A 23,651-nucleotide genomic window follows, 5' to 3' on the forward strand; every position below is an offset into this window, starting at 1 on the left:
GCCGGGCCGAGGGAAAGCCGCCTCCCCGCGGGCGCTTTCGGGGGGGCGGTGGCAGCCGACCGGGGCCGCGGCCGGGGCCGGGGGGTGGGGGCGCGGCCGGGGCGAGGGGGCCGTGCGGGGCCGGCCGGCGGAGCGGGGCGGCTGGGGCTTGGCGTGCGCCGGCTGCGCAGCACCGGCCCCTTCCCCTCTCCGTGGGAAGGGATGGTTGAGTCCGGCGGCGGCGGCGGCTTCTCGTGTGGCTGGCAGCCGCTCCGCTGCGCTGCCTGCGCTGCTCTCGCCGCGATCCCTCCCTCCCTCTCCCCTCCTCCTCCTCCTCCTCCTCCTCCTCCTCCTCCTCCTCCTCTTCCTCGCACTCCCCGCATCCCTCTCCTGCTGCCGCCGCTGCTCGGCTCTCCCCGCCGGCGGCCGTGGATGCTGCGCTGCCCGCGGCACCGGGCGCGCCTCCCCTCCCTCCCCGCCCTCCCCTCCCCTGGGCGGGCGGCGGGCCGGCGGCGCCGGGGCTCCGCGGGCGCTGAGCGGCGCAGCCCCGCCGCGGCGCGGGACTGATGCTATGAGCAGAGCGGAGCGAGCCGCCCGCGCAGTCCTGCAGGAGGCGTCGGGCGCTGCGCGGCGCTCGGGACCCGGAGCGCTCCTCTCCGCCTCTCCTCGCCCTGTGGTGGTTATTTGGCGCTGTCCTTAGCCCCGCTGCCGCTCGGAGGACACGGTCGCAGCCGAGAAGAGCCGCCGGGGGTTTTGTGTGAGTGTGTGTGTGTGTGGAATAACTGCAGACATGACTGCGTGGAGGAAATTCAAGTCTCTGCTGGTTTTCTGCGCGGGGCTCCTCACTGCAGCTCAGGGTAAGATTTGGGTTTCTTGCACCGGATTCGTGTAGGCAGTGGTAATGGCACTGATTTTCCCCCCTCAGCTAAACCGCTACCGCTCGCCTGAGCTCTCCCCCTCGCTTCGTTTCTGCGTCGGGAAACAGCAGGCTCCCCGAGCCCAGTCTCCCTTCTCCCTGCCTCCTACCGGCTCCGCCGGCGCTCCCCGAGGGCTCGGTTCCCGGCCGGCTACTTCCCCCGGGAGAAGCCGGCCCCCAGGAGTTGGGCAGTAGCGGCTGCGGCGCCGCGGGGGGAGCCGTGCGCATCCAGCCAGCCTGGGCAGCGCCGGAGTTTGGGAACACTTCGCTCTCCGCGCACGCACGAACGGCGCTCGCTGCCGTGCGAGGGACAGTCCCCGGGCTGGCAAGTTTGGCTCTCCCCTCCTCCCGCCTCCCCGGCTTTTGCCGTGCTCGGGGGGAGCGCAGAGTGGGTGGCCGCGGAGAGCCGCCCCCGCCTGCCTTCAGCCGGCTCCGCTCCCCGCAAGTTACGCGGAGGCGGGGATGCGGCGCCGGGGACCCCTCCGCCAGCCGCCTGCCCGTGCCGGGGGAAAGAGGGCCCCTTTCTGCTGGGCGTGCGGTGGGGAGCGTCTCCCACCCCCAGCTGGGGTTCTCCTTAAAATCAGTGGGGGGAGGGAGGAGAAACGAGGGGGCTGACGGTGGAGAATTGGGTTACACAACTTCAGTGCTGGCCTCAGCCCCATCACTTGCCTCATCGCTGGAGACAACAACTTCCCCATTATTCACTTCGCCTCTCATTAGCCCTGCGCTTTTTCAAGCTGTGGGAGAAAGAGAGAGGGAGACGAGAGAGGGAGGGAGGGAATGAGGGAGGGAGGGAGGGAGGCGAGTGTGTAGGGGGGGGGGAGGGGGGGGGGAGAGAGGGAGAGAGAAAGAAAAGGAGGCTGCTCGCAGCTAGGCACCTGTCCCCGTTACAGCCTCTGCCTTCTCCCACCTCGCTCCCGGCTGTTTCTGCCTGCCTCCGGGAGGACGGTTCTCCTTGCGGTCTGTGCTGTCTGAGGCTCCCTTAACCCTTCAGAGGCGCTTTACATCGTTCCCACCATTTTCTTTTTCTCACCGCTTTTTTCGGTGCGGGGGTGGTAGGAGCGGGGGAGCCGACCGCGGCCCGGGCCGGCGGGCGAGGCCGGAGCCTTCCCCATGCTGCGGGCGCCCGCGGCCGGGCTCCCTCGCCGCCTGGGCGGCAATGCAGGGCGCCCGCCCTCCGGTAGCCCCCGGCCCTGCCGTCCGCAGGGGGAGGCGGTGCAAGGCCAGCCCGGTCCGCCGGCAGCCGGGCGGGGGCTTTGCCCGGTCTGGAGGAGCGGCAGCGGCTCCGCGCCAGCCCGGTGACTCCGCTGCTCTGCCCGGATCCTGCCGCTGCCTAGGCTCGCTCGGCAACGCCGCCGGCTGCGCCCGGTCGTGCTGTCTCCGTGGGGAAGGGAGCGCGGGGGAGGCGAGGCGCCCGGCTGCGGGGGCCGTGCGGCGGGCGGCTCCTGGGGACGGGGCTGTGCTCGGCGGCACACGCAGCCCGGAGCCGGCGGGGGCTCCTCGGCGCGGCAGCCCTGCCCAAACTTCCAGCATCGCCCCCCGCCCCGGTGCTTCGGTCCCTGCCCGCGCGGGGCTGGGCAGCCGCTGTCAGCCCGCACACCTGCGGGGCGCCCCAGCGCTGCCCCGGGCAGGAGCCGAACGGCCGGGCGGCCGAGCCCCGGGCAGGGTGGCGGAGCCCCGGGCAGGGGCCGGGCGGGCGGCGAAGCCCCTGGCAGGGCGGTGGAGCCGCTCCCGGCCGCCGCACACGGGGGCCCGGCCGCCCCGGGACGAGCTGCGGCCGCAGCCGCGGCCGCGCCGGCTCCCGGGGCGGGCCGACACCCGCGACTCATTTGTTAAATACACTGTAGCTGGTTCTGTCGTTTGACATTTAAGTGTTTTCTTTTCATGGCTGACAGCACATATGAAAAGCTGGAGGCTGGATCATGGTTATTCAACGGAGATTCGACGTGTTTTGCTTACATACAAAGGCTTTGCCAGGAACATTTGGGCACTGCCTCTAATGCTGCTCTGCAGAATGTAATTATACCTCTCTTAATGTGGAGCAGCAACACACCTACTTAAAAGGCTACAAACTGACTTAATATTGAAGTCAAACAACAGGTAGAAGGGGAACCAGCGGGGACATTTGACATAATTCTTTCCCATTTACCTTCCCAGGCAATCGGGCACAGCTATCTATATTTAGTCAAATGTAATCCCGAGGCTGAAATTACATTTCTAGTTTAGAGAGTGAAAGAACTCCTTTCTTAGTAACATGAAGAGCCTAGGCTTTTGGGAGCATGTAAAATTTTAATTAATAGATCCCCAGAACTCTATATTACTAGCCCCTCGGCAGTCAAATCATTTGGTAGTCACTGTAAATGGGAATTCACCCGAGGTTTGGTTGGTTTGGGGGTTTTATGAGGGGGAGAGAGGAAAAAAAAAAAAAAGTGCTGAATTTCTGGAGGTGTTGCCACAGGCGTTCCCAGCTCTTTCAGTAAAATAAGAAGTAGGCTGCTTTCCACATTGTTCCTTGTTATGAAATGAAATGGAAACCCTTTGTTGCTGTGCAATTTTCTGTAACTTTTTAAAAGGACAAGAAAGGATAAAAATGAACATACATCATTGTTCATTGTGGTAGACTTGAGGTGCAGTTCTATAGATTTCTTTGGACTCATCTTGTCTGACTGATGCACCTGAGTGTTTTAGAAAACATTTGGGGGATTCTTCCCTGTCCATTATGCTTTAAGCATCAAGGGAAATTAGCATGGAGTCATTTAAAGGAACCACTTTCCCAGAAACTACCCTATCATACCAGTTATGCTTCAACAAGACAGGCAGCACAGTGTTCAGCTCTGCATGTTAAGATGGGCTTATTTATAGAGCCATTTGCTAATTCTGATAGGTTATATCCTAGCAAAAGCAAACATAAAAAACTATTGATTTGCTTGAAATACAAACCACGTCAGTATCATTTCTGCAAAAATTCATGCTGCTAGGGAACAAATGGTAGATTTAGACAGAACTCTGACTCAAATTCAAGATAAAAGATTAAAATATCTTTCTGCTATGACCTGAGGTCTGTGGACAGCCTATTTTCAATGTAGGAATACATATTGCCTAATACTTAAAATTGTCCCAGTACATGTTTTCAAGATCATTTCCTGCACTTGTTCAGATAACCAAATACGACACCTTCACTGCCACCTCATTGCCTCAAACAAGCTGTACATAAGCAGGCTTATGCACAGAGGTATCATTCAGATTAATGGAAACAGCAAAGGGAAAATATTTCTGTTCTTAAATTGAATTCAGACTGTTAAAGGACTCCCATATCTACAGCTTAGGATTTTGTTTAAAAAAGAAAAGAAAAGAAAAGAAAAGAAAAGAAAAGAAAAGAAAAGAAAAGAAAAGAAAAGAAAAGAAAAGAAAAGAAAAGAAAAGAAAAGAAAAGAAAAGAGAAAAGAGAAAAGAAATAAACCCCCAACCATTTTATGTACCCTCTGTTTGCTGCTATCATTTTGTCAAAATAATTGCTATGACTACATCACAGAAAACAGAAAGTTACCGCTATGTTTAAGGCCTACTCCTGCCAGACTGAGAGTGTTTGTCTCTTTTAAAGTCATGTATTTTCCCCCTCCAAAGCAGTGTTTCTCAAACTGTGAAGCTGGTCTCTCTGGAGAGGCTCTATTCTCTTCCAAAGAAGACTAAAGCAATTCTAGAAAAATGAACTGAAAAAAAGGATTTTTTAAAAGAGCATCAGAGCTCAGTGTTGAATACCCAGCTACAAAACCAAGTATTTGGTGGATGTGTTCTCCATCCCCCAGCCCAGTGAGGAACTGGCCATAGGAAGACAGAAAAGACAATAGGCAGCTCTGACCACCTAATATTTTAATGTAAAAATGCATGTACTTTTTGTAAGATCTGTGTCTTTTGCAATTTTCCATCAAGATATGTATATAAAGTCCTTAAATCTGTATAGGAATAGGAAATATGGTCAATTTGAATACAATGTAGTGGAGAACATATCAGTTCAGCAACGTTTGCCCAAACGCTTGTTTTACACCTTTGAACTCATAGATGAGATTTGAATTTCCACTGTCAGCCAGTTCAAGGCTATCAGTTTTCCTGGTGTGTGTGGAACAAGATACTTGTGTGAGGAGCTGGAGATAGTATACAAGCACATGGAGGCGTGAGCACACATGAACTTCAGGATGTATTGGAATTTGTGAGGGCACTTCAGCACCATCTGTGATCTGTATATACAGGAACCATTCTGCAGATTGTTTTCTGTTTATTTTACTGACTGTCACTCCCATGTCCCTTTCTACAGACAAGTATGAGTTTGATAAGGCATGGGGGCTTGGGGGGGGGGGGGGGGAGGGTGGTATGTGTTGTATTTTTTTTCCCCTGCAGACTGCTTTTTCTACACAAATATGTAATCTAGCTCTTCATCTCATTATTACTTATTATGTGGTAGTATTATTATGTATGCATTGACACACACAAGTTTTAAAAAGCCACCTATGGGAGTTGGGCCTCAATAGCATTTACATACATGAAAACTGTGCCCCCACCTAATTAGGAACAATCTGAAACTGTAAATATTTTAAACAGAAACCAATGCATTCAGGATCTACCACTGCTCTCTGGAAAGGCTGAAGAGCCTTAGGGACCACCGTTTTCAGCTTTTTCAAGACATGTAATCTGTATACTGGCACATTAAACTTCCTCTCGCAACCTTTCCTCAGGGAAGAAGCTGCTTAATAGTGTGACTGTATAAAACCTCCAATGACTTTAAAGAGAAGATGTAATTCCATTTAGGTCAAATCTGCATTGAGCTCTCCTGTCTCTTTGACCAAGGTGACATTATTCTGGTAAAGCGCTTTGAGTGTCGGCAGAGATGGTGCCAGGCAGCCCATGGCCAGCAGGGCTGCCTGGCAGGAGGGGACCTGATGGCTCATCTGTACGGGCCACTGCAGCAGGCATGTAAGTATGAGATGGGATCTCTAATAAAACTCGAGCATACAACCGGATCTAAATCAGGGACACCGAATGAGAAGCTGGCCTCTAGTTCTCCATATGGCTGCAAGATCAGCCAGATTAGACTGAGCTAAATTGGACATTCTTCCAGTTTCTGCAGTGAACAAAGAATAGGAATCATATGGAAATTCTCCTAATGTGTATGAATCACTTTACTTAGATGTTTTACTTTTCTACATCAGTTGCAATTTCCTTTAAACCATTTTTATCAATCAGTAACTTTTGAAATAGGGGAAAATGCCATTAATACCTGAGGAGAGCTGTGAGGTCTCACTTTGTCCTCACCCAACTTTGTTCTGGCTGGATGAAAGGCTTCACTCCACTATATGACATTTCTATTGCATTTAAGAAAATCTACACCCTATTTGTTATAAGCATTTCTCAACAGAATAACTGCTTAAACAAATTACTTGTATTATTGCTAGTGTTACATTGACACACAAAGGCAACATTTATCAGTTGCCTGCATTTAGTAATTGAACGGTAAATGGAGGCATGCATGCGCTGAAAACTCTTACAGGAGTAATAATGCATCTTATTGCCAATAACAAGTCTTACTTGCTCAGAGAGAATACTTTTTTTTCTGCATTTCTTACTCATAAAAAAAAAAAGGAGGGAGAGAAAACGATGAGAGTTTCTTGCCATTTTTACCTGGAGGGCACATTCAGTTAAAAGGTCAGAGCAAGATTTAATCACTGTTATATTGCTGATGATTAACCAGAATTCCTCTTGATTAATCAGAATATAATCAATGATTTGCATTTAGGAAAAGATAAGCAAAAAAAAAAAATAATAATATCACAATTTCTTGCAATTACAGTAATGCTTTAATTTCCAGCACAAAAATTAATCCCCATTTGTTACCATTTTATAATTATTAAATTATACATTTTAACAATAAATTCATGCATATTCTGAAATAGTGATTCTAATTCTTTCAACTTCATTTTTTGTCTCATCACTGTCAAATAAAAGGTAACTTTGGGCACTTATGAGGACCCTGTTCTGCTGCAGTGGAAACTGAAATTTCTATTGATTCCAGCGGTAGCTGGATTCACCAGTTTTGAAAACATTGCCACTCTGAATAAGGCAGGCACGGTAGGTACTGCAGCTGAATTGTGGAGCCAGACCCTTTTTAATATGAGCTGTTGTGGCTGAGAACTTCTAAAAATGTTTACGTCCAAGTATGATTAGGAAAAAAAAAAAGGAAAACTGGATGAGTCTGAGCAATCAACCTTGATAATAATAAAATATACAACTATTTATGGAAATAATTTGGTTTTAATCACTATCTCTGATATCTCCAAGCATGGTTTTATCTGACCTCTACCTTGCTTCCTGGGGTCTTTTTCCTTAAAGAAATTGTGAAGGACAATATACAGAGAAACCTAGTATCATTTTATTCTTCAGATATTTTATGTCTCTTACAGTATCCCATGGATACTGAAGTACAGAATCACGTTCTGTATTCATGCCTCTGTTGTACAGTGGTTTTCCAAAAGAAACATTTGCAGCAGTGCAGCTGACACAGAGCTGAATAAATAATAATGAATAAAACTTTGTGTGCACTGTTTTGCAAACTTGCATAAAATATGGTCAGCATTTTAAAATTACATTTTGCAGCACTTGCTTCATGCCTTATTCTCAATTTCAAGGCAATGACTTTTCCATGCAATTTTGCCAAACATGAAGTTTTTCTTATTTCTTGTCTGAAAGTTTTCCTTGTCTTTTTTATTAGCGAGCCATTTCTAAACCTATATTGGAGGGTTTTTTGAATTAAAATGTTCTTACAATTCTGTTGATTGCAGCAAACCATTGACACTTGCCAGAGGGCAAATCTAGGTCTGGGGATATATCTTTTCCTCACCCTATGATTTGCAGATAAAATGTAGCCATGATGTAATACTTCATAAATAATTTTTTACTTCCTTTGGCCTGTGTTACTTGCCATATGGTGTTCACGGACAAACCCAAGAGAACACAAATACTCAAATTTACGTTTTGCTTACACTGGTGCTGAATCACCAGCAATGTACAGTGCACTGGGAAAAAAAGTGCAGCCAGCATTGCTCCGTATCTGAAGCTCAGGTTGAAGGGTGGACCTAAACACACTGAGGACCACAGCCAGAATATTTTCTTTTTTAGATGGTGGCCCAGCTATAGCTTGGATTTAAAGCATTTCCACTGTGCTTGCAATTTGTGCTGCTGAAATGGATGGGGGAGCTTGGCTCACTTTGCTGAGTGTATCCAAAATACATCAACGAGAGCTTAGGCTTGGCTTTGGGCATCGTGCTTAAGGTAGAACTTGCCTTGTATGAGTGCATCAGGGTTCAGTTTGAACTCATGGTGTGTATAACACTCACCATGTAGCCTGGGATCCACATCAGACTGCCCATGTCCAATACAGCTGGATGTGCAAGGAACAGGGAAGTGATTTTGTCAGCAAGCAGCTAATGTTGGGAAGCAAGCAGCTAGATATTGCAGGAATACATGTGAGCTCATGAAACCCGCCTTGCCCTGAAGCTGAGGAAAAAAAACCATAGGTGACTGTGAGGGTAAGAAAAAAAGAAAGAGTGATGCTTATTGCACAAGAGTGCAGTTTTTGAAAAGGCCATTTTGATTAAGAAAAAAAAGGCAAAGTGTTTTAACTTATTTTTAGACTAATTTTACACGCCTCTAGTTGTGAAACAAATGGTCATGACAAATCATACTGTTCTCACTAATGTCTGTGGGATATCAATGCAGAATCTGCCTGCTTCCAAGTATAACTAAGTACACTATTTTAGCTTTGCCCCAGCAGCCAGATTCTGTACTGGTATCCCACTGATGTTTCTTACAATACATAGATAGAGTCATACCAAGTTGGGTTTTTTGGGTTTTGTTTTTTTGTTTGTTTGGGTTTGTTTGGTTTTTTTTTTTTTTGGGGGGGGGGGGGGGGGGGGCAGAGGCAGAAGCTGTTTTATAACTCACTTTTAGAACCTCAGTACAATCAAGCAACAGCCAATATCATGTTTGGTGACCCGATGCATTTCTAAACATCTCTCTTGAGAAATTAAATAAATGGTTGGCTTTCTGGGCTGCATGCACACATTGCTGGGTCATGCGGAGCTTCTAATTCCCCAGCTCCCCAAATCCTCCTCAGGGCTGCTTTCAATTCATTCTCCACCCAGCCTGTATTTGTGCTTGGGATTGCCCTGATCCATGTGGAGGACCTGGCACTTGACCTTGCTGAACTTCATGAAGTTCACATGGGCCCACCTCAAGCCTGTCAAGGGCCCCATGGAGGTGTCCCTTCCCTCCAGCACATTGACTGCATCACACAGCTTGGTGTCATTTATATTGAAGATATATGATGCCTCAAAGTGTCTGACCTATCTGAAGCATATCTCACTGCCCTGGCTTTCACTAGTTATATAATTTATTTGGTTCTGAGGAGAAATTAACCATTAATTGCTTTCTTTAGCATCATTTAATAAACAGAGTGATGGCATGGAGATGATCTACGCAAACAGCAAAGAAGGATTTCTTCAACTCATGTTGCCATGACAATTTAGATTTTTCCTGTCAACTCTTGAGAAGCTCTGAAGTAATTTTTTTAAAGCAATGAATCAGGGAATATTTTGGAAATTGAAGTTGCTCTCTTTTTTTCAATTTAGTATCATTTAACACAGTGAGGGGCCTGACCCAAAAGATTTTAAAATATACACACAAGAACTATTGCAAAAAACATAACATCATGAAACCCTCTCCATTCATCTCTGGTGATTTACACCAGCAGAGAAGCTGACTTCAGATACATTATAAGTGATTTAGATTTCATTTATTAACTATATGATAATAATAAATAGTCATCATAAAAACAGTAATGGATAATGAGGAGTGGAGAGGCCAGCTTATAGCTGTCATTTTGATCTTCACGACAATATTTTATCTTCCAGCTATTTTGAGGAAATTAGATTACAGAAGGATGGTAGAACAAAGAAGGACTAATTATTTTATTTTTGTAACCTTTCAAGTTAAAGAATTGCTTCACTGAATGAGGAATAAAGTCAAAAGGCTGTTGTCCACATATTTAAATTATTGTCCAAGATATGTCCCATATACCATGTTATTACCAACTGAACTGAACTTCGCTCTCTTGATTTGTTTTAAATGGATTGTTTTGAAAAATACCTAAAACTAGTCCAAACTACTTCAGTCTAATTCTTAAGAAATAAATTACTGGCTTTAGGAGGTATTTCTTAGGTTGCTGTTAGCAGTGAGGGAAACATGGTAAACAAAAAAGAAGATAACGTGAAGTGCTGTTTCTGCTGGGAAAATGTTTCTCTGTATAGAAGACAAGAAAAGTAGCTCAGTAATGGTTTTCTTTTTAAAATGTTCCTGGCAGATGATGGCTACTGAGTTGGTGTAGTTTGTTTACCGCTTTGCAATGGATTTGAGATGAGTCATATCACACAAGAAGGAAAATTGAGAATTTGTTTTGTCAAAGTGAATTCAGTTTTCCTTTTATATATATACACTCAAATTATTAGTCCTCTTTAAACAGAGATACCTAATTGATTATTTTTTTTTAGTGTTGATTCTTGTTGTGTCCTTTAATCTGAGGTCCTGTTACTAGAAATGGTAAGTCCAGATCTATAATTTCTGTACACTGGGTAAGGTGACTGAGCTGGAGTCCCCTTTCAGTTAGCCTCATACATCTTTAAAGTAGTAGCCATTTTATTGTCAGCCTAGTTTGGATCATGATAATTTCAACCTCTACGAGCACAATTTGGTTTTTGTCAAGCCTTTCTATCCACTTGCCTTCAGAGCAGGAGTTGACTGAGTAAGGACCAGAGGATGGCTCCTGAATATTTCACATTGCAGAGAAATCTTTAATTCTTATTATTTCCTTACTGATTTTAAAAGTTCACTTTACTAGTGATGCATCTCAATGTTATCCACAAACAGTGTTAAGGTAAAGAAGTGGTATTTATATGAATATTTGATAAAGAAACAGACTTGTGGATGGAATACAGTTACAAGACATCAGATCATAGACATTCAGCATGAAAAACAGCCTTCTTTTTCCAAAATATCTGATGGAAGAGGAGATCCATTTATTGAATAAAACAGCATGTACATGTTGAACAATAAAAGTGTCTGTCTGAGCTCATTCTACCTGCACAACAAGTTTTAGTGTCAAGTTCAAGGATGCTGGGAAGGGGGCAGAAGGTACTGTTTATTGTCAAGAGCCTGCATTTGTAGTTCCCACTGTCATAAGAGAAAGCTGCAGATCTCAGCACTTTTGAACATCAAGGAATTTGTACTGTACGTACTTCTACACTTGAGAATCATCATAATCTGAATGCAATATAGTGCCTTAGATAGAATGGATAGACAACAATATTCAAGATTTACTACTGTTATTTCCCAGGTCATATCTGAATTAAACAAAGTTTCCAAATTTACAGTTGTGTTATTTTTTAGAAAGGAGAGATTCCTCAAGGGAAGTTGTGGTTTGTTTTTCTTTACAACTGTTGTACTTAAGTAATTCTGTGTATGAAAAAAAACCCAACAACAAACCTGGATCTGAGGTACTGTGGAACAAACTGTTTGTGATTACAAAGTAAACATTAAATGCAGCAGCAAATCAGAATTTGGAGCGAAGCCAACTCATAGACTACTGGCTGTATTGCATAATGGAGGCTGCTGTCCTGCCCAGAATTAAGAACAATCAGTTCCACCTCCTCTTTTTTTCCTCTATGAGTATTCATCATTTTTACGTTTATCCCACATTGATGGTAACTAATTGCAATTCCTTGAGGCTCCATTTTTCTTTCTGGGAAACAGACCGTTTGTAAGCGGTGAGGCAGGCTCTTGTGGGAAAAAAATATCTACCCAGTTTTACCACTGTAGGACAGGCACCAGATTCCTTTTGATATTAATGTACATTGCTCTGAAGACCATGTTTGCAGGATGGATAGATCTGTGCAAATGTTTTGAATGGGCTTTGTCACAGTATTGGGTTTGCGTGGCAAGGTTCGGGGCGGGGGCTGCAGGTGTGACTTCTGTGAGAAGCTGCCAGAAGCTTCCCCCATGTCCAGCAGAGCCAATGCCAGCTGGCTCCAAGATGGAGCCACCAATGGCCAAGGCCGAGCCCACCAGTGATGGTGGTAGTGTCTCTGGGATAACATATTTAAGAAAGGGAAAAATAAACACCTGTCCAACACCAATAGCCAGATGGAGAGAGGAGTGAGAACATGTGAGAGCAACAACTCTGTGGACACCAGGGCCAGTGCAGAAAGAGGGGTGGGAGGTGCTCCAGGTGGTGGAGCAGCCCATGGTGAAGACCATGATGAGGCAGGCTGTCCTCCTGCAGTCCGTGGAGGTCCATGGCGGAGCAGATATCCACCTGCAGTCCGTGGAGGATCCCATGCCGGAGCAGGTGGATGCCCAAAGGAGGCTGTGACCCCATGGGAAGCCCATGGTGGAGCAGAATCCTGGCAGGACCTGTGGACAGAGGAGCCCAGGCTGGAGCAGGTTTGCTGGCAGTACTTGTGACCCCGTGGAGGACCCACGCTGGAGCAGCCTGTGCCTAAAGGGCTGCACCCAATGGAAGGGACCACACTGGAGCAGCGTGTAAAGAACTGCAGCCTGTGGGAGGGGCTCACACTGGAGAAGTTCATGGAGGACTGCCTCTTGTGGGAGGGACCCCATGCTGGAGCAGGGGAGGAGTGTGAGGAGCCTCGCCCTGAGGAGGAAGGAGCAGCAGAGACGGCATGTGACGGACTGATGGCAGCCCCATTGCCTGTCCCCTGCACTGCTGAGGGGGAGGAGGGAGAGCAAATTAGGAGTGAAGTTAAGCCTAGGAAGAAGGGAGGAAGGTGTTGGTAAGATCTGACTTTATTTCTCATCACTGGTTTGATTGGTAATAAATTAAATTAATTTCCCCTAGCCAAGTCTATTTTGCCCACAGTGGTAATTGTTGAGTGATCTGTCCCTGTCTTTTTTTCAGCCCATGAAACTTTTGTTATATTTTCTCTTCCCTGCCCAGCTGAGGGGAGTGATAGAGAGGTTTTTGGAGTGATAGGAGAGGGTTTTGTGGGCATCTGGTGTCCGGCTTTTGTGGGCACCTGGTGTCCAGCCAGGGTCAGCCCTGCACAGTCACATAGCACTGGTAATTTCAGATACAGTTTTGTAAAGCAGAAGCATTTTGTGTGACTCTCTCAACAGCAGTTCGCTTCTCAGTTCTACTTTAGTCACACTGCTGTTGTCTAGGTACTATCCCAAAAGAGCGATGTGTGTGAGGATCAGGTCCCCTGGGGGGAAAAAATCAATTAAAAATAGAAACTACTCTTTGATGCTAGAAAGATAATGTAATGCCCACTGTGAAAAAGTAAGTTTTTATGGTGACAGACTGTCTCAGGTGAGGGACAGCCATTCAGCAGAGGACAGTATAGGCAGCCAATGGAGATCATTCTGATATTTCATTGACACACTCTCCAACAGTGCCACTGAGGACCATCCCAGAAAAAAAGCTACATATGAAAAAGTATGACAGCATTTACTCAGGGTTTCAGTCAGGACTATTCTATTTTTTTAAATCAAGCCTTACTCTTGTCATTTATCGTCTTCCCCTCATTTTTTTTCCTCGGATATTTATTATTATACTTATTATTTAAATGAAAGTTTATTAGGCAGTGATACATGTCTAGTGTGTTTTATTAATTTGCTTTATGGTAAATCCTGGAATATAGGAACCCATCATAGAAAAGATTATATGAAATGGACAACATGGACAGCGTTATGACAGGGAGCTTGGGTCTTGGGAATGTTATTTCCTGCATGACCAGAATCAAGCAAAAAGCCTTATCTTCTGAAAGAGCCCACAGCAGCTTCATGCTGCCCTGTATTTTACAGAGGACAATGCCCAGATTAGTTCACTTGCATCCATCAATAATTATTAAAATTGTTTTCTGATTCCCATTACTGGTATTTGTCTTACTGAAGAGCAATGCATAATCACTTTTCCTTACTGTCTCCAGTATACTGGTGTGTGTGTGCATGTATATATATATATTATTTTTTTTATATATATATATATATATTTACACACACACACTGGTGTATACCAGAGTATACCAGAGGCATACTGGTGTAATCTTACTAAGCAGAACTGGTAATATAGCTCAAAACTTGAAATGTCTGCTGGCAAGTGCTGTCAGTGGAAGCCCTGGTGCCACTACAGTGCAGGTCTGATGTGGTCTGATAAATAATGACTGATTCCCTCATGGGCATGGTAGTTCAGTTGCTGGGCTGATACACAGGCTTTACGCTGATGTGCTGAAAATAATGGCATTTATTTTGTAGGACTGGCAGAGCTGGCACCATCAGATTTGCATCATTAAACACTATTTCTCTTTCCTTTCCCCTTACTGTTTCTTTAAAATTTTCCTTTTTCAGACCTTACCTTTCTTGTTCCAGTCACTCTATAATTTCCTTCTCTGCTGAAGGAGTATAAGAGACCGCCTTTATTATGTTCCAAAGTGGCTGTTTAACATTCCTATGGAAGAAGGCACACAGGGTCTAGTATGTGATGACTCCTGCACTGGGAGCAACCGGTGCAAAGGTTGAAGATGGGCACAGGGCACTCTTAAGACCTGAAGAACTAAGTCAGTGACATAAACTGTGTCCAGATTCTGTGCACGTACTTTGAATTTGGGTAAGTTTAAGTCTGCACATATTTAAAAATGCAAAAAGCGTCACATCAAATCAGACCAAAATAACCTCTCTCTGACAATGGCCATTAGCAAATGCATTGAAAAAATTGCAGATATAGACAGCCTTATATTTTAGCAGCCTCTAGCCAGTTTAGGGAACTCTCAGCCAGAGGTGGCATCTATGTTCAACATCCATCAACAAATTTAACCTTCATGGATCTGTTCTTGAACCTATTCATAATTCAGGCTACCACACTATTTTCTGACAATCTGTTTTACAATTTAATTCCTGCTGTGTGAAAAACAGCTGCTTTTTTTCTTGTTTTGAAGCTTCTACCTGCTCATTTCCCTGGTCACTTCCAGCTCTTTGGAAACACTTCACCCTGCACAGAACTTTGCATCTGATAGATGGGAAGGGGTGAATTTGTAAATTACACACTTTTCACACATACACCTTAAAATTTCATATGGGTTTTTATATTAACTGACTTCAATTAATATTTCATTATAAACAGCCACTTCCCTCTATCCCACCATCTCATTACCTAGTTTTTATTCTCATCAATATTTTGATTATTTGCTTTCCAGTAAATAGTAAAGACTGTATGTCGTGACCATCTGAATGACAGTGATGTTTGACATTTTCCCCTGTGAGAGATTTATGAATGGACAACAGAGAAAATGCTTAGAAAAACTAGGTCCTGGTAAGAAATGAATACAACAAAACGAGTGCTTAGTGATCTCCTCTCCCACTGACACTGACTTTAATGGAGTGTGTTAGTAGCTCATTGATAATATCAAATGCACTGTGTAGTAGCTTCATCTTGCATATAAATTATTTGCCCCTCTGTGGTCCAACATATCACTGATCACAAGTCATATCTTGATGGTGTTCTCTCCTGGGACAACAAGCAAAAAGTCTGGTGAAAACTGGAGAGTGTTGTGACAAACTTTAATGAGAGGATCTGGTGAACAATTGGGTTTCTGCAGAGATTAGGGAAGCACTGCAAGAATTTCTGTTAGAAAAGGTTTAGGAAGAGGTCCATTATACTGAAAAAACTGAAACCATGTCATTCTTTTAAATCAGCCAATTTCCCCTCTCCCAAGGTCCAGAACAAATGGCAGAAAAAAAAAAAAAAAAAAAAACCACTGAAAATTGTGCCCTTAGATAGAGGCTTATTTCAAACCTTAAAACATGCAAGATATTCTTTGAGCTCCAATCCATAGGGTTCTGGTTTTAGTTTCATCTTAGAAAATTTGTCACTGTCTGAAAAATAATTGTTTCTCTTGTTCCCTAAGACAGCAGCCTTTCTACTTATGTTTAAGCTGTCTTTGAATAGGATATACAGATTCTGCCCTTCCCCTTTATTCTACCTCTTCCTCTCAGGACCGTCTGTAGGAAAGCCTATCAGCATTATAAAAACAAAATGGAAGTGATGCAAATAAATAATTAGTGAAAGCATAGCTGTCCATTATGAACAAGAGTAACATGAGATAGAAGAAACCAGAATCTCTTTAATATTAGCAAGTCTCCCATGATTGTTCTTGCTCCTTCATTCTGAAAGTCTCTTTTCATTTCCATAAAAGAGAAAATTCTGAATATTTTTTGATATAATCTATTCAGGAAAGGAAGGTATTAATTACTCCTGTCCAGTGCAAACAAAATCATTGCTTAGCTTTTGAGAACTGACAAGAACACAGGTGTTAGAAGTATGACTGGAAAAGGACTACAGCTCAACAAGATGTAGTGTGTCTGACATACTGCAATCTAAATTTCCAGCAAGATGAGGGAAAGATTGAGTTCTTTTAGTAGGACTGTTTTAATGGGATAATAAAATTATTTTTCAAGCAAGTTTTGTTTTCTGCTTGATTCAAAGAAATCAAACATTTATTAAAATGACAAAGTGTCTGAACAGCTAAAGATTATGATCAAAAAACAGATTAAGTTTACAAATAAATATTGTGTTTAATTAAAAACTCATTGCTCATTTTAGGTAGCAATATTTTAATGCTGGTTTGGGATGATATAAATAAGTGTGTAGTCCTGTGTTTATATATTAAGCTTGTCTCTTTAAGAATTATTCACTTGACCACAAGAAAAAGTGTCATATAGAATATCTCAACCATTTTCATCGAAGGATCAGATGGCATGTTCATTTAGTTACTTGAATTAGTAGAAAAGTGTTTCTTCAGAGAAAATTATTTAAAGACATTTAGTTAAATTGTAACATTCCTTACTGTTATGTTGCTGGCATAATCCTTCAATATCTGTCTTCTCTCTGCCTAGAATAATTTTTGGTTAGTATAGCATATGTATCTGAAAATTTCAGAAAATAAACCCCTGCTGATTATTCTAATGCAATATAACATAACTTGTTTATTCAAGAGCTAGATCTGAGATGTGCTGAACTCTTCAGTTCCTAATTAATTTCATGGATGTTGAGGACACTCAGCAGTAAATAAATACACTGAAGGATTTAAGCATTAAGTTCTCCCTTTATTGTGAAGATATTTACATCTAGTACTTAGATTACTGAACTACCACTCAGTGGCTACCTTAATCCCCAAAACACCCAAATTTACATGTCTTTTTTTATTTAGAAAATTTCCTTTGAGCCTAAAATTACATTTCTGGGCATGCTCAGAATGGTTGCATACTGTCAATTTGTATAGAACTGTTACTGAACAGTCATTGTAATCTTCAATATAGATGCTTTTCCATAGGGATAAAACTGCTTGGCTTTCTTTAAGCGTGCCTACCAACTCTGGTCTTACATAAGGTGTTCCTGGGGGTGGAAGTGGTGCCCTCTCATTTTCCCACAGTAGAGAGAGTAATTTAACAGTTGGAGCACTCTATCTAGATTGTGAAAAATCTACATTCAGCTTCCTCTTCCCTGAGAAAGTTAAAGCCTGTCACATCTTTTTCTGGCATATACTGTGACTGCCCTAGGCTCTCCCCTGTTGGCGCCGTGAAGCTTTCTGGATAAAGTTTCCTTTGGAGGTAGAAGCTTTGGGTTCCAAACTTTGCTCAAAGGACCTCAATATAAAATGTTAAAAAAGCTGCTGGAACAGTAACTGGACTCCTACTAGTCCCCTCTTACACAGAGAGCATTACTTGCCACATCAGAGTCGTGCTCCCGGTTGGGTTTCTGTCCTGCTCAGTGAATATTCAATTATTCTATGAAAAGTGGAACTGTAAGTACTCCACTAGGAATACTGCTCTGGGGCTCATTTGCCAGGAAACACCTAAAAGATAGGTGCTGCAATATGTGTTTTCAGTTCATTTGTGGGAACAATCAATAGCTTTTATCATTAGGGACTAAACAATTATCATATTATGCCCTTCAAATAAAATCTACAAGAAAATCTTACAAAGAGAGCTATGCTATTATCAGGGAGATTTAGCCTGATATTGTCACATCTCCGCTGACATCACCATTGATATTGGAGAGATGAAAAAGTTTAGGTTTATGTATAATACTCCCATTTGAATTTGCATGCATTGGTCTTAAGGTTCCCAGTTACTATAGTGTAGTATCATGAATATGATATAAATACATGTGTATGTATATCTGAGAAAAATAGAGAGAATTGAAGTAATTTCAATCCCTTGTGGAGATAGTCCCATAGTTACCTTTCACTGTTCTTCAAGTTTCATCCATTTTTTTAATCATGTAAAAAACTTTCCCTTTGAGTGCACCAGTCACAGCAAGCTGCTGTCACACAGGGAGATGTTTTGTCTGAAATATTCCACCCTAAGCCACTGAAGTTCTACAGCTCAAGTCCTTGACCTTGAACTTCAGCCAGGGATTTCTGAAATACTGGAGTGATGTTCTTACAGTGTATTGCCTTATCAGCTGCAACGTTACATGGATTTTCATGTCAGGGCACAGGGAGTCATGTAATCGAGTCTGAAGGGCACAGATGTGTAAATTTATCACTAAGTCCATTTCCCTCAGGACGACATACTGCATTTTGGCTTCCTGTACGTGGAAGAATGCATGTGGGACTGGTTTTGATAGCTATCCAGCACACAAAAAATTACAGCACCCTGGAAAGCTCCTCCCCACCTGCATGAATGCAAAGCAACCAAAATCTTGTGAATTTTACCACTCTATATTGACAACAGTAGTTTGTTCCATTTTACTACATGTAGGAAAATAGCACATACACATGGACACATGAAAACCCCCGCCAACAACAAAAGAAATGGCATGAAGCACACGCTTTTTGTGATTTTTGGTTTTTGCATCAAAACCAGTTTTGAAAACATACTTTTAAACAACTAGTAAGGAACCTGGAGGGACAAAAGACTACTTACAGACAAAATTTCAACAAGCTCTGTCCAGGAATTATTTTTGCAGATTGAAAAAAAGCAAGCAAAGTTTCCAAAAAGATCAAAGACAGTCCAAGAAACTATATATCACTGAATTTAACAAGGGATGTGGGGAAAATCAAACTACCACAAGCAAGTGTGAAAGAACAGCTTGAAAATCAGTTTGATTAAGGATAACCAGCACAGATTCAGGCAGGGGAGGTCATGCTTAACTAACCTGCTGGAGTTCTTTGAAGGTATTACTGCCATTGTAGATAAGGGAAATTCAATGGATGTAGTCTACTCGTAAGCCTTTGACAAGGCACCACATCTGAGATTAATGGCTAAGAGAACTCATCATGAAAGCAAAGAAACTGTGGGATGGAAAACTAGTTTAAGTGTAGACCACAACGAGAAAATCTGGACAGTTTCTGAGGAGTCAGTGTTAGGCCCTCTGTTGCTCATGATTATATATGTCTGAACGTAAGTGGTGGGGGGAGAATTTGTAGCTTCTGTGGGATCTGAAAGCATAGCAAGAAGCACAGAGCAGCGTGATGGTATGTGTTGTATCATCTATTTAACTTGCCTAGCAAAAATAGAATTTGGCTAGGAAAATACAGAAAAAATAATCTAGGAACACAAAACCAAATTAGAAAATACTCACTAAATTAAACAATCATCCTATATACACTAAGCAGGAAAGCAAATCAGAAATTACTGAGGAAATAAATTGAAGCCATCAGCCCGGAGCAAAGCAGCATTTTTAAAGGTCAACAAGATGCAAAGATGTTTCATAAGGCAGAAAACATATCAAAGAAAACAAAGAATATTATTAGTGTACACAAAACCATAGTAAAAGAATCTCTAGAATGTGGTCTACAATATTGCTAATAGTTGTTCAGGGAAAATATTATATTCATTTTGGGATTCATTGTAGGGAAACAAAGGATATAAGGTCCCAATAGCTGAACTGTGAAGAACGTTAAAGAACCTCAGGGTTTTTTTACAGTAAACCAGGAAAATATATGATGTTTTTATTATAGTAGGACCCAGGGATTCTAGTCAAAATAAGATCCTATTGTGTCAGGCTTGCTAACAGAAGGTAGCACTTTCACGTGCCAAGGAACTTATAATAAACCAGCTTAACTATACAGACAAGGGGGGAAAAAAGACACAAAGGACATGGTAATTTATCCAAAGAAGTTCTGTGCCTGAATTGTGATATAGGATTCATATTTTATGAGTCCCAACTCAATATTTTGTATAAGTTACATTACTCCTTTATAGATGTAAAGATTTTGCTTAATATGGGATAGAAAACCTAGGTAATTATCTTTTTATACATATATATAAGCTGAGATATAGAAAATTCTTACTCTGCATTTATTCAGGTCTTAACCTAAGTCACTGATTCCACAGACCTCTACTTAAATCTAATAAAGATTAGATTAAATTCTTAAGGAATCTTCATATTAATTCCTAAATATCTGAATGCTGGAGTAAAAAATGTGTAATAATTTTTAAGGGAAAATAATTAAATAATATATAAGTAAGTCCAGTAGGCATTTTCCTTTTTGTGAGAAAAACGAGGTAAATAAAATTAACAAAAATTGATTGAAATGGCATTTTTTTTATTAGGATTGGCTTCATTCTTCATTACTTTCTTATGTTCTGAGGTCTGCTAGAAAAAAAAATATTCTTAGAAGATCAACATTTCCCCCTAGTTATGGAAAGTTTCTTTGCTGTATGACTCAGAGCTTTGAAGTTCATATATTCAATCTTTTCTTTCATACATATATTAACTCTTATAGCTAGGGCCATATCCAAAAAGGGGCTTTTCTGCTACAGCACTAGGATCCCTGGTGTCTAACTTCAAATATCTTGTCCCAAAAACTGAAAGCAGAAGTCCGTGTTAAGCTTTATTTCTTGTTGGGGAAACTCTATGCATCTTGGAATAGAATCGTAAACAGGCACTGACAAGGGTGTTCGTAGCAGTAGGTACCAATAACCCCATCTCTCTTCCTCCCGTAGGACAGAAGTATTTCACTCAACCCTGTGAGAAGGAAATCCTTCTTTCCGCCTAGATTCCATCTCCCTAGCTATCATCTTCTCTTCCTAAACCATCAGACAAAGCATTGCCATTTTAATTTTGAAATATAACATGAAGACTCTTTGGCTTTCATACTATTCAGTGCAATACAGTTACGGATATAGCACCCTTATTGCTTCAGTACCTGCATCTCTTCAGGACAGAGGGAAAAGACCAGAAGGAGACTGTCTCTGGTAACATTTCTTTAATAGTCAAAATAGAAGCAGGCAGTATTAATGCCTCCTTATAATATACATGCAGTGAATATGCCTGTACACCAAACTGCATGAAAATCTTGGTCCAAGGCTGACCATTCTTTGCTCAGATGGCACATCTCCTGTCTGGAGGTAACTGTAGATCTGACTCCTAAACCTTCATGTCATTGTTTATATGGTTCAGGCTCATGTAAAATGCTCGTGATCTTGCAGTCCAAGCAAGTTTTACTCAGAGTGAACTCTGCAATGGGAACATGAGTCAATTAAAAAACTTTGGTGACTTTAGTTCTGTGACAGTTCTGAACCGACTCATCTATGGTAGAATTTGTACTCACTGCTGAAGACTTCACTGTGCGTGGAGGGAGATGCAGTCTGAAGGCAAAGTACTCCCAGGAACTCGGGTCAAGGGCATTTTATGTGCCTGTCTCCTCTTATGTCAATCCTGAACATAAACACAGGTAGGGACAGGGAACGCAGCCTTCCTTTAGGGCTTGTTTCACTTAGATAAAAACAATTTAAGACTGTTGTGGAGGATTGGTGAGAGAATAAAGGTGCCTACTGATCGGGTGGGGTTTTGTGGAAAGTCTGGGGCTCTAAAATATCCTGTAAGGACTTTTTCACACTATATGTGGAAGTCATTGGAAAAAGCTCAAGCATCATGGGGTTTAGGTGTTTCCAGGTGGAGTCAGAAACAGGTTTTAGGGTAGCGATTTGGGGACTTCAGTTCCTGTTAAGCCCTAACCGTGTTTTCAGCAAGGGTCAGGAGTGTGGGGCAAGGACCCCAGCACCCATGAGGCAGGCAGAGGCAGTGCCCCCAGCCACGGCCATGCGGCACACTGAGCCCAGGATGGGGCTGGTAGCCAGGGATGCTGGCGGAGGGGCTGGCAGGCAGGGAGGCCAGCAGCCAGGGAAGCTGGCACCCTTCCTCCCTCTCCATTATGAGATGCAGTGTCAGAGGGAGGCCTGCAGGTTTGACTGCTGTCAAAGAAAACGGCCTGATCCTTATTACTCTACTTCGCTTTTAACAACTATAAATACGACTGAAGTTTTTAAAATTGTCTTTCTCAGGCATGAAGAAGGGTGTTCTAAATTTTATGATTAGAAAATGAGTAGTCTTTTTCTGAACGAAAAAGAAATCCAGGTTAACATCTTGCAGAACAGTTTTTATGGAACACTGACAGCAAAAGCTGTTTCTTGAAAAGAAGAAAATGAGTACATTTACTTGATGCAGAGTGTTACAGCTGAGTCAAGGAGAAGCATACTGTTTTCTGTTTACTTGTTCTCTGTGTATTTATTCTCTTAACATTGAAGTCAAGCGAAGCATTTCTTTTTCTTTATAAATGTTTTGAGAATATAACCTGTGGTAGACAGCTTATTAATCATTTTCTGCTTAAAACACACAGGTTTAGACATCTGCCATAGCTATTTATATAAAAACAGGCAAATGATTTTAGGTCATGCTCCCAAAGCATATTTACTTAAAAAAGGAAGATGATAAATTGCTTACTGTTGCAAGGCATCATAAATTTAAAATCAGATTCCACGTGAAGAGATATATTGTTTATGTGGCAGCCTTCCTTGATTTTCCGAGTTATTATTATTTCAGAAATAAGCAGCTGGAAAATTTCTAAAACCCTAGTATCTTTATTAATTCACTTTACCTAGCAAAGTTTCTAAGCTTTTGCAACTCATAAAAGCAAAGGTATCACCACAGATTTGTCTAGGGTCCAGAAGGTAATAAAATCTTACAGTATTTCTGCATGTCAGAATTTCTGTAATTTTCAACACATGATTGATCATTGACAGAGATTTGCTGTGTGTTTTGCATAGCCTGCTCCATATACAAAGTATGATTTTAGAAATCACTTATAGTATTTCCAAATTGTCTCAATTTGTTGAGAGAGAATGAGAAAATGATTTTTTGAGAAATGATTCCAACAGTTTTAGACACATTGTATCCATATAAAATGTGCATCTTTTTAGCTTGAGAATGAAAAAACCCACCCTAAAAGCTTGAAGTGGAGCTATTGCTCGCTTTCAGAAAAAGATACTATAACCCTGTCTGTTTTCCCTGATTGATTTTATTAGCATAACAACTCCACTGGATATGATTTCACACGCTGGGACAGATACCAAACAATCAGAAAGTACAAAAGGTGAGATTCCAGAAGTATGACTATACAACTTGTTACTTTTTCATATGCATTTAAAAGTTCACTTACTGGATAACAAAGCAAAAAACCTTTTGACCACTCTCTACAGAGAACAGCAACTGTCTCCTATGGAGCTCAGTGGACAGTGAAGTATATTTTTTAAAGGCAGGATTTAATGGTTATAAAATGTTAATCCATCTGGGTGGCTTAGGAATCAAAATATTATTTTCAAAGTGATTTTGGACATTTAGAGTCAGTCC

The 23,651-nt window shown here is 42.5% G+C and overlaps 1 protein-coding gene across 1 annotated transcript in view; it reads left to right on the top strand.

The window, feature by feature from the left end:
• Positions 1-383: 383 nt before the first annotated feature.
• The window catches only part of CSMD1 (CUB and Sushi multiple domains 1), a 1,211,070-nt gene continuing 1,187,802 nt past the window's right edge, over positions 384-23,651 (top strand). Inside the window, exon 1 of the mRNA XM_040599137.1 lies at positions 384-836. Coding sequence (XP_040455071.1) covers positions 770-836 — 67 coding nt within the window. The 5' untranslated portion in view covers positions 384-769. The remainder of the gene's footprint in view (positions 837-23,651) is intronic.

Source organism: Falco naumanni, chromosome 6 (assembly GCF_017639655.2).
Source record: "Falco naumanni isolate bFalNau1 chromosome 6, bFalNau1.pat, whole genome shotgun sequence".
NCBI classification, from domain to species: domain Eukaryota; kingdom Metazoa; phylum Chordata; class Aves; order Falconiformes; family Falconidae; genus Falco; species Falco naumanni.